Here is a 12386-nt window from a genome sequence, read left to right on the forward strand (position 1 = left end):
GTGAATATTGTCATAGCAGCAGTAGCAGAAGTTTTGTTGTGTTGGCCTTATCGCACTGCATACATTGCGGACAGATTTACCTATCGTAATGGGTCTATTGACTTGTTGTGCCACTCGCGTCTGGCGTAGACACCGTGTTAGAGTAAAATAGGCATTCGCCTAGCTACTTATGCCTAATTTATGGATTTCTCAGCAGTTCAGTCTCTTGTGCAGTAGCAACAGCTTGCATAGGCATTCAGTCAACGAGATTTTTCTCAGCAGCAGCATGCACAGCATTTCTATGTTGCAAATTTTAATTCGGACACAATTAATATAAAAGCAGACAACTGCATTTAAATATAGTCACTGTAGTGTCCTGCTCAAGACCATCTTGGAACGAGCCATGACTTTAGCATTGATGTGTTCATACAATACAAACATTATTGTTCTTAATATGCAATATAAATATTTTAAATTATCAAAATAAATGAGCAGCTGCTTTTGAGGCAGAATTAATCCTGGGCATATGACACCACAACTACAGGGTGTACAGTGATTTATTCTTTAGCCAAATATTTTATTAGCTTATTAATAAGTTAAAGGTAAGTATTTCCATTGCAGTAATGCTGATGAACGTTAATGGGGGAAAAAAATAAATAAATAAAATTACAACTCTTGAATGACAAATTTAAAACTATTTGCTCAGGCCGCCCGAGCCTGAGCCAGGTGGTTGCTGGGGGTAACGTCTATCATCTATCACCCCATTACAGTGTGATTCCTGTTTGTTAACGACACGCAGATCACGTTTCTACCTAGGTAAGTTTGAGCTATTGGCTCAGACACACATAGTTATTTAAGTCATTAGTTAAATAAAACTAAGGGTACAGCACCCAGGTTTACATCGTTAAGCCACTAGTTAATTTATCTGGGCTCCATTAGCCCAGAAACACATTTAACTCAGGTCACTAGTTTAAGCGCAGTATGTATTAAATACTCACTGCACCGTATCGCCGTATGCATTGGCATTAGCAAGTTACTGTACTTGCTTGCAGCAGCAACAATAATCTACAACTACAGCAATAGTTTAGTCATGAACTCTAGATGGTGCAGGCTGATGGGTCGTTAACTTAACTGATATTCAGAGAGTTAAATGACTTGGCACAAGCTGATTGGTTCATGCTGCATATGCAGTAAACTAACTTTCCTCTTTCATTCATAGGGTTCCACTTTGAATTCTGTAACGTCAGTTTTTTTCTCTTTCCTAATGGGCAAACTGTTGTTGCTGTGCAGTTCAGTGCTCATTCAGTAAATGCACAGCTAAACACATGTTTTAAGTCTAGATTTAAATGTGGCTACTTTTTTAGCACATCTGATGCCTTTTGGAAGCTGTTTCCTGCAGGTGCAACTGTAGGTGGCATAATAGCTAAAAGTAGACTCCCCTTGTTTTGAGTGAATCCATGAGGTCCTAGGCAATTGAGTTGTTTATAATCAAGTAATAATATTTTAAAATTAATCCAAAATGTTTATGAGATGATAATATGCTGATTTAGTTATTGCTTTGACATGACTACTGAAATTAAGGTCTGACTCTAGAATCACATCAAGAATTTAGTCTCACTCCGCCTGCCCTCTGCCTGGACTACTGGCAGTACAGACTAAGTACAGCCGGAGATCAACAGACGGCCTAAGTTTCCTTTTTGTTAATAAACTATTTGTTTTTACCTAGAGGAGAGGAGTTCCTGGACACCTGCCATCCTGCCCGCTGTGATGAGGTCTGCTTGATGGAGGGATTTCGTTACGGGCTGGACAACGACATTCCCTTTGTCATGCCCCACGGGTAAACTATAAAGAGCTACATCAACTTCACACTGTGGATGAAAAGCTCCGCATTCACGGTTGACGAAGCAGATGACAAGGATTACATCAGCATCCAGCCCCAACCTGCAGACCTCTAGTTGTCATCCCGTGCAACACTCATTGTACGCCTCAGCCCACCACAGACACGGAGTCTGTCTTCTTCACTGGCTTCATCCAGCCCTTGCCTTCTGTCTTCACTGTTTATCTCCAGCCCCGAATCTTCTCTTTCCCAGCCTGTTTCCTGTCTCTCCTCTGGTTCCGTCCAGCCCTAAACCTTCTGTGTCTCCGCTGGTTCTGTCCAGCCCTAAACCTACTGTGTCTCCACTGCTTCCGTCCAGCCCTAAATTTTATGCGTCTTCGCTGGTTCCATTCAGCTCTAAACAGCCTCAAGTCCCGTCATCTCCACCATGGACTGTACTCTACATGCTGCGCCAGTCTTCCTTATCCCTCTGGCACCTCTTTGGACAAGCATCCATCTACCTCCACCTTCTATGCCTGCAAAGCACTCAGTCTTATCTCCGCTGCCACCTGTCATCCCCTCAGCCTGCCATCACCTATGTGGGTTTGTACCGAGTTTTCTGGTGACAAGCTCCACTCCCCTGTCTCTGCCTTCAACCACTGGATCCTTGACACCACCTCAGTCCTGCGACCCATCGACTCCACCTTGGCTCCTAGCTCCCTCGTCTCCACCGTGGCCGATCATCCCACTGTCTCCACTCATCCCTCCAGCTCCACCTTGGTCAGTCGTTGACCACCCACCGCCTCAGGATTCCACTCCTCTGGCTTCACCTCCATCCTCCTGGCTCATTCAGTTTCCTCCTTCCCTCCGGCTTTACCCACATCCTCAGTCACTCCGGCTCCACCGTGGTCTTCCAGAACCACTTCTTCACCTCGGTCACAGTAGCCTGCTGCTACGGGATCCTCTGTGTCGCCCAGGCTCCGTGTCTGCTTGGGTCTCCATCGCCGGCATCATCGAAGGAGCTCGAATCCCTGGTTCCACCTCCCAGGCCTCCACCATGGCTCCTCCCTCCAGCAATTCCACCGTGGAGCCTCATCCTGGCTGGGCTCTGGTTGTCCGCTACTTGGTTCATCCTCCTCAAGTCCTTTATCCACCCTCTGCAACTCCCAGCTGTTCCCTGGCTCCTTCCTGCTTTGGTGCCTCCCTGGTCCTGTTTGCTCCATTCTCCATCTCTTCCCTTCGCCACTCCTGTTTTCTGTCTGCCCTACTCTTCTGCCATCCCTTCGCCCACTCCTTGGACTCTGTATGTTCACCATCCCTTTGCCCACTTCTGCCTCCTTTATGGACTCTCTATTGGTGCGAGATCGCACCTTTCCGGAGGGGCAATCTGTCACGGCTTAATTCTGTTTTAGTGTTGTTTTTGTCCTATAACCTAGATTTCCTTGTGTTCCTGTTTTTAATTAGTTAATTTGCACACCTGTGTTGGTTTTGAGTTGATTACCCAGTGTATTTCTAGCCCTGTGTGTCTTTGGTTTGTGTTCAGTCTAGTCGCTTCATGGTTGTGTGATACCCTGTTCGCTCTGTTTATTAAAAGTGTTTTAAGATTACATCTCTTCTGGTCGTGCCCTCTCTTCCCACACACGCTGTGACAGTGTCAAAGGTCATTCCACCAAGAACAAAGCTATCTAACCCTGCTTCTGGAGGGTTTCATACACCTATGCCCCTGTCTGTTATTTTCAAGTAATCCGGAAGACTTCGGATGGTTCATAAGTAATTGATTAGAGTCTGAGCTAAAATCTGCAGGGCAGAATGTTAGCCTTCCAAAGAACAAGCCTTGGCACAGGGTTAATTCCTTGGTGCTTCTAATTACCCTGATGACTAGAACACACTGTTTCATGTGTTGGCTGTAGCACAGTGTGGTAGGCATATGATCCCCTTAGCACCAGCTACTGACACAGCATCAAAGTGACTTGAAAGGGATTAAAATTTCAACATAAACATAACCTTGTTCCCCTCATAAGAGAGAAGGAGAAGCTGCCTATAGTTGCCGCACAACTGATAATGCACTGTCAGAGAGTATGGTAATACTCAAATATGGAGTGGATTGTCAAACATAATCTGCATTGGCGCTATGTTAAACAGCTTCAGAGATCACTCAAGGTTAGAGTTGCCATAGTGCCAGCTACCTATGCAGCAAATTTTTCCCTACTTCCAGGGAAGTACTACCAGTTACTAAGAAAAATGACCTAACTACATTGAAGCTACCCAAGGAAGCAACATCTTAAAAATATAACTAGCTGATTCTATAGTTTACAATACAGCGGATGATATGATTTAATAATAGCTGTAGTTGTCTGGGATAAAAACAATGATGTTTTTTTTCATTTTCAAGGGAAATAACATCAAATTGGACTGATGAATTTACATTAAATACAGCTAAAATTTAAATACACACCAATTTATTATTTTTACATTATATTTATACTAACTTTTATATATATATATATATATATATATATATATTTAAGTGTTTATGTAGTTAATAAAGTTTTGTATCACACTTGACGTTGTTCATTGTTTGCTCATAACTGGAGTCCCTAATCATGCAGATTTATGCTACAGGCTCTGTGTAGAGTTGTACAGTAAGAAAGTTATTTCCCTTAACCAGGAAATTAACGTTCTTAGAATTGACAGACAGTTGACCCTGAGAGGTCAAGTAAATATCTACAGCGGATCTAAATATTTATAATTAATTATAACTAGTTATGATTAATTATTCATATTTCCCCATGAGCTGATTCGCTACAATTACATATGAAAGGGAGGCCATTGTTGTAAAAAATAGCTTCTTACTGAAAAAGCTACACTATTTTGAAAGCAGCAGAGGCACTCTCACACTACTGAAAAAATGTTTAGTCGTCAAGTTAGCAATATTGTTGCTTTTCATTCGTTACTTCACCAACACTGGCATTTACAGTCTCTTGCAAAACATTTATTGCACATTAGTTATTGTTGTACTATTGCTCTACTGCATTTAGACTGCAATATGAACTCTGTCATGGAAGATATAAATTGCTAACTGATTGGTCAGTTGGTCTGGCATCACAAAAAGGTTGATGCGTGATAGTCCGGTTCGAGTGCAGAGGTAAGCTATCTCCACCCCTTTATCAGAATTCCTACCAGGACAAAGAGAACCACAGAAACACATAATTAATAATGAAGTGTACAAGAAACAATTATTGAATTAAAATTATATAGTTAAAGTCAACATGAAATGGTATTCATAACCCATTTGACCTCTCTATATATTTTACAAATGGGGAATTAATTGGATGCTGTAAAGAAGGCGTTCCACACTTTATTGGCAGGATTTTACAAAAGGCTGAGAAAAGGCTACTGAAAAACAGTAGCTGCTTGGTTAATATATATAGTTTTTTTTAAGTTGCTTCAGAAGCCAGGCAATATATTACATGGTGATGAAAGATTATAACGACATTTTGGAATAACATGCACTATAGAAATGTATTAAGAAAATATGTACTGCTCTTACTCTGATTTATTGAGAGCGAGACTGGTCCAGTATGCTTCCAGTGGTGCTGTGACCACAGCATCAAATAGAACTTCCTGGATCAGATCCTTATCACCTTCCAAAACAATCAAGATACTAACAAAATAATTCCCTCCCTCCCCCATACACACACACATACATCATGCTCTAATATATTTTAATATATCTTCAACTCTATAATATATATTTTAAAGAGTTGCTGCCCATCATGAAACTGCATCCAATAGTATATATTTTTTATGAAGAATACATAAACTTTGGGCAACACAAAAAACAAAGCGGAGTCTTCAAAACAAGTGTTAGTGTTGATATGCATTCAACTTACACTTCAGATGTGGTACCCCATTAAAATACAGCTTGATGGCATCAATCTGAGTTAGGAAATTGTGTTCTGGATGTTCCTCTGTGTTACAGTATGTCCTGAAAAGTCAAACCAGACTCCTTTTAGACTTTTAGACTCCTCAAAAAGCTACTTTAAAGACACTGAATAAAACATTTTAAGATACTACTGTACCATTCATTCGCTAATAAAACATCTGGATGCTCCAAATCATGTAGTCCTGAAAGAGAAGAAACATCTGTGTCATGCTGTTGCTTAATGCTGCTTCAGGTTCATACTGTATGACATGATATAGCCCAGCAGGATATGATCCTTAAATAGCAACATCCGGTAATGAGGAATATCAATACTAATTCCTAACAAACAATCTGATCTGCACACCTAACCTAGGCTTAAAATCAGTAAGAAATGATTGGTGGATAAGAATATTGTTCAAACCCCCAACCACAGCCGTAAGCCTAAGCTTCGTCTTCTGAAATGAGAGGTCTCTCTGCATTTGATTATTAGTCTATTAAATGTTAAGTACTAGGACTTTGACATGTAATCATCTAGCTATCATGTTATAGCGCAAGCTAATTGGCAGCTGCTGTATTTGCAGCTAATTAGCTTGCTTGCTTATACACTCAATGTTCCTCTGATATTCTACATCCCACAAAGATAAGTGAAAGATGTATATATTATCTTAAATAATCAAACATTATTGTGTAGTCTACAACAATCCTTTCCTTAAATAAAGCAATCAAGCATACAGGTGCATCTCAATAAATTAGAATGTTGTGGAAAATTTCATTTATTTCAGTAATTCAACTCAAATTGTGAAACTCGTGTATTAAATAAATTCAATGCACACAGATTGAAGTAGTTTAAGTCTTTGGTTCTTTTAATTGTGATGATTTTGGCTCACATTTAACAAAAACCCACCAATTCACATCTCAACAAATTAGAATACTTCATAAGACCAACAAAAAAATTCCAGCAGGATTTGGCACCTGCCCACACTGCCAAAAGCACCAAAAGTTGACTGGCCAGCAAACTCACCAGACCTGAACCCCATAGAGAATCTATGGGGTATTGTCAAGAGGAAAATGAGAAACAAGAGATCAAAAAATGCAGATGAGCTGAAGGCCACTGTCAAAGAAACCTGGGCTTCCATACCACCTCAGTAGTGCCACAAACTGATCACCTCCATGCCACGCCGAATTGAGGCAGTAATTAAAGTAAAAGGAGCCCCTACCAAGTATTGAGTAAATGAACATACTTTCCAGAAGGTCAACAATTCACTAAAAATGTATGTTTTTTTATTCATCTTATGCAGTATTCTAATGTGTTGAGATAGTGAGTTGGTGGGTTTTTGTTAAATGTGAGCCAAAATCATCACAATTAAAAGAACCAAAGACTTAAACTACTTCAGTCTGTGTGCATTAAATTTATTTAATACACGAGTTTCACAATTTGAGTTGAATTACTGAAATAAATGAACTTTTCCACGACATTATAATTTATTGAGATGCACCTGTATATATGAAAATTAAAGATTGTGGGGGAAACCCTTTTCTTCAGTTCCACTGTTACAAATCATTACAATATTGTGGGACTGAGAGAACAGGGCTATGGGGGCGATGCCTCGGGTGGAGCAGATGCTTGTGGGCTATCTGTCCCCTGAGTCAACTTCTGAGGGCAGGAGCGGTGTACACCTCATCACACGGTTCCCCTCTCTCCTCAGTGCCCTCAGGAGATCGGTCTGTTAACCCTGCTACCACTGGTGCTTCAGGGCACACACTAGACCGGGGCTGTCCAAACTCGGTCCTGGAGGGCCGGTGTCCTGCAGAGTTTAGCTCCAACCCTAATTAAACACACCTGAACCAGCTAATCAAGCTCTTACTAGGCATAGAAACTTCCAGTCAGGTGTGTTGAGACATAAACTCTGCAGGACACCGGCCCTCCAGGACTGAGTTTGGACAGCCCTGCACTAGACAATTCGAGCAGACCACGAGACCACACACTTGTCGATTGTAGGAACAATTTCACAGTGACACGTGATCTCACGGACACTTGCGAGATCAAACGTGACTAGAAAAGAAAAACAATCAATGTTGTCAGCTGGCTCTCCTGGCGCGCGTTCTGTTTCACGGTGAAAAACAAAGTATAAAAAATAATATGGGTGATGTTCTCTGCTTTCATGGGATGTTTGTGGTTGCCAAGTTTCAGCTATAGAAGCACGCAACATCCGGTAGGTGACGCTTGGTCACTCTCATTGGCTATCGCGGGTATCACGTCAGAGGCAGCCCAATCAAGAGTTGATTCAAAAATCAACATGTTTGATATTTACGATTTGAGTTCAGGGACGCTCCGTCTCGATTGGGAACAGATAAATAATCATAATGACACCACACAATAGAGGATTTTTTGGACAAAAAATCGTTTGCGACAAGCCGCGAATTGGGCCACACCCCCTGATCGTTCGGGGATGCAAATCGGGTTTAAAATCGGCCTTAAAATCGTCTAGTGTGCGGCCAGCCTTATGGCAGATGCATCCCTTACGGCCTGGGAAGCGATCATGAGTGGTCGCTCAGCTCAGGGTCAGTGGAAAGACATGCATCTTTCATGGCACATCAATTGCCTGGAAATGTTGGCTATGTTTCATGCACTGAAACACTTTCTCCTAGACTTGAGAGGCCATCATGTGCTTGTCCGCACAGACAACACATCAGTGGTCTTTTACATTGTAACGGTCTGCGACCTTTCGTGTTGTGTGTGTATATGTTGTTTCTTTTAGTCTCTTCTCTGTTCTCACTCTCATGCTCTTAGGTACCGCCTTCCTTGGATTATATTGGCTATCTGTGCTGTCATTCATCATTAGTTAATTGACAACGCGTTTCCTTTGCCAATGGCGCTCTTGTCCGAGAGGTTCAAAAGGAGAACGTCAGCGGGAAGACGGGGGTGACGTTTTGTATTGTGACTGTTGTGTGCACTCGTGGAATGTGTTTGTGTTGCGCTCTTGGGTTTTAACGGCTGGCGATGCTATGCCGCTGTGTGATCGGATGTCTTTGTCAGCTCGCCGCTGGTTTGGAAGACAAGGAAGGAGTGGAAGAGTTTAGTAAGTCACGTGACCTACATACCTGCACGTAGGGATATTGGATGTATAGACACACCAGTTTATTTGTGTGCGCTTTTCTTGCATGTTTTGATTTTGTATATTCAGTGTAGTTTATGACGCTTTTGCGTTGAAGATTTTTTTTTCTTTCTTTTTCTTTAATAGTTTAGGGGTTTGGGGATTTAGTTAGATAATGGATTTAAGCGCCACTTTAACTTCCCTTCTTTTCCTTTGTCTTGTTTGTTTAACTTATTGTTCCTTGGGGGCAATAAATCTTTCTTGTAGTGCAGTTTCGCGTCATGTGTTCCATTGCCACTTATTTTACCTGGCTTAGTTCTTTAATGTCAACTTAATGTTACCTCTTCTAATCCCTAGATCAAAATTATCATCAGAGACGTAACACTAGTGATATTTTACCAGTAGGTCTTTTGGAGTGGGATACATTGATACTGAACTGACACGAAGCAGAGATCATAATTGTGAACTAATTCAATCATGAGCTTGTCACAGTGTAGTTTATGACGCTTTTGCGTTGAAGATTTTTTTTTCTTTCTTTTTCTTTAATAGTTTAGGGGTTTGGGGATTTAGTTAGATAATGGATTTAAGCGCCACTTTAACTTCCCTTCTTTTCCTTTGTCTTGTTTGTTTAACTTATTGTTCCTTGGGGGCAATAAATCTTTCTTGTAGTGCAGTTTCGCGTCATGTGTTCCATTGCAACTTATTTTCCCTGGCTTAGTTCTTTAATGTCAACTTAATGTTACCTCTTCCAATCCCTAGATAAAAATTATCATCAGAGACGTAACATACATCAACCATCAGGGGGGTCTGCCGTTTGCAGGTTGGCACACCAGATCCACCCATGGGCTCTGGGAAAACTGCTCACCCTGAGGGCAGTCTACCTCCCTCGGCACCTCAATCAGGGAGCAGACATCCTATTGAGGCAGGTGCTATGGCCACACCCCCTGACAAATATAGGCTCCACCCTGAGGTGGTGGAGTAGATTTGGCAGAGGTGGACTTGTTTGCATCTCAGGAGACGATACACTGTCCGCTCTGGTTATCCCTAATGCATCCAGCTCCTCTTGAACTGGATACCATGGTCCAGGAATGGCTGAGGCTGCGTCTGCTCCCAGAAAATCTGGAGAGAGTGCGCCATATGGTTCTTGGACCTGGTGGCCCTCCTCAACAGTTCTCCGTGGGAGATTCTTGGCCACACCCTTATATGCACACAAACAAAGAACACCACCTGGATCTGGACAAAAGAATGTGAACATGCATTTAACATCATAAAATAGGATTTAACACAAGCACTAGTTCTTATGCCACCCGATTTCCCTAAGCCTTTCCAGTTACAGACTGATGCTAGTGATGTTGGATTAGGGGCAGTGCTAGCACAAGAGCTGGATGGAGGAGAAAGAGTAATATCATATGCATCTAGACTGCTGTGGGGAGCTAAAATCGTCTATTCTGTGTCAAAGAAAGAGTGTTTAAAGGTTGTTTGGGCAGTTGAAAATGGAGGCCTTATCTGGAAGGAAGAGCTTTTGACATCATTACAGATAATTACAGGGAGCGCACAGACATAGCATACATTGAATAAGTCCTGGTTAAATAGGTAAATGGTAATGAGTATCTGAATCTGATTGGCTGGGTGCATTGAATTGAATGAACCAATTAGAATGCAAGTAGAGTATAATGGCTGAAATATTCATCTATAGTGTGGTTCGTTTATGTGCGTGTGTATTGTAGCATTTGGACCAATCAGACACACCATTTTTCATTAGATTTAAAGCTTTTATGACCTAAAAGTATGTAGAGAGAATCTTCCCCCCTACTCAATTTTCTCTAAAACAGACACATACTGCTATAGGAAACCACTTCTTTCATTAATTCATAGACAAATTTTTCGATGGCCTTCCTATCATGCATATCCCCAGGTCATTGTGTATGATTACTATCTTCTTGTATATGGTTTTTTGTATTGTATACTGTTTTATGCATGCTTATGATCAGTGGTGGAGGTAACGAATTACAACTACAACTATTCAGGTACTTGTACTTTTTTGAGTATATTTTTAAAGCTGTAGTTTTACTTGTACTTAAGTGCAAATTAAGCAAAATAATCTACTTCATTACTTTTAAATCATAGTTCGTTACTGAGTACACCCACAATTTGAATTGATATTTAAACCTTTGACGGCACTTCAGTAGCCAATAAAGATATCCGATCGTAAAGGGACCAATAACAGCCCTGATATCTGAACCGGGAAAAGCCGCCGCTGCAGCAGGTAAAGAGCTGATCAGACAGTGAGCGAGCTCAGCGTAATTCATGGACTCAAAATTTGGAGAAAACTACATGGTAGTGTTATCATAAATATCAATATTTTGATACCGATACTGAAATATCTGACTCGATTCCATTACAGTATCTACCGAACATACACTGACACAAGCTATTTCCTCTCCGACAGTTTGACACGCATCCGCCTCCTGTCAATTACAGAGTCTGAATATCCGCGCGGGATTGCAGGTATTCCGCATAACTTTAATCATTCCAGCGTAAATGTGGCGAGCGCTTTATTTTAACATGAAAACACAGTCATGTAATCGAAGAAATTTGGATGCGAACTCTCAAATATGCCTAACTTATACAAATGAGCTGCCTTTTCTCTCACTACGATATTGCTTGTGTGCAGACTGTGCAATCGCGATCTCTCCGTGCTTTTAAAGTAGAAATTTCTGATTTGTACATATCAATATCCTAGTCTGTCTAACTGCATCACTAGATTGTACAGACATTAAAGGTCAAAGCCATCTGATGTTCCATTTATCTAAATAAATAGGCCTAGCATACTGTATATGGCTCTAAGTTTAATGGTATTGATCAATATTTATATGTATATAAATAAAAGACTATATTAAAATCTGTTCATCATATAGAGCGAATGTGTCTTTTTAGAAGACTTGGATTAAACCAATTTCAAAGCTTGAAATAATAAGATTGACATAATGATTGCCTTGAAAAAAAATGAATGGAAACATTTTTTTTAAATATTAAAATATCTATATGGCAGTATACAGTATGTGTTAGTTTTGCCAGTGGTATTGAAAATTATTATTTGTTATGAAATCAAAAATGACCCTACTTACTTTTTAGTGCACATTACTAGTCTTGTGGTGAACAATTGAACCATGCAAGTCAATACACTGTAAAAAAAAAATTGTCTGCCGTCGTAATCTTTAATCAAAAACTGCTTCCGCTCTGGAAAGGCGTTCTCGCTCTGATGACATCAGTTTGACGGCTTCATGTAGTTACATCATGTACTAAGACCGACGGCTTAGCTCTTTTTCTCTTTCCACTGGGAAGAAACTCCCACTCACCATCGAGACAGAACATCTTTGGAATTCATCACTCTTCAAACCCGGAAGAACATGATCGCAAGTCCAAAACCTTGAAACCCTCAAGACTCGTCAATGACCAAGGCAATGCAAGTATCGTACATTTAACTAAATGAAACAGAGGTTTAGTATAAGCTATAGACCCCGTTATAAACGGCGCTGATGGTTTTACTCAGGTGGTTAACTGACTCTTT

At 40.8% G+C, this 12386-nt stretch overlaps 1 protein-coding gene across 1 annotated transcript in view; it reads right to left on the bottom strand.

The window, feature by feature from the left end:
- Positions 1 to 12386, bottom strand: part of cacna2d3a (calcium channel, voltage-dependent, alpha 2/delta subunit 3a) — a 226562-nt gene that overhangs the window by 71696 nt on the left and 142480 nt on the right. Inside the window, exons 22-25 of the mRNA XM_016566342.1 lie at positions 5878 to 5923; positions 5689 to 5783; positions 5346 to 5439; positions 4876 to 4971 (exon numbers count right to left, since the gene is read on the bottom strand). Coding sequence (XP_016421828.1) covers positions 4876 to 4971; positions 5346 to 5439; positions 5689 to 5783; positions 5878 to 5923 — 331 coding nt within the window. The remainder of the gene's footprint in view (positions 1 to 4875; positions 4972 to 5345; positions 5440 to 5688; positions 5784 to 5877; positions 5924 to 12386) is intronic.

Source organism: Sinocyclocheilus rhinocerous, unplaced genomic scaffold, assembly GCF_001515625.1.
Source record: "Sinocyclocheilus rhinocerous isolate Xijiao unplaced genomic scaffold, SAMN03320098_v1.1 scaffold1023, whole genome shotgun sequence".
NCBI classification, from domain to species: Eukaryota; Metazoa; Chordata; class Actinopteri; order Cypriniformes; family Cyprinidae; genus Sinocyclocheilus; species Sinocyclocheilus rhinocerous.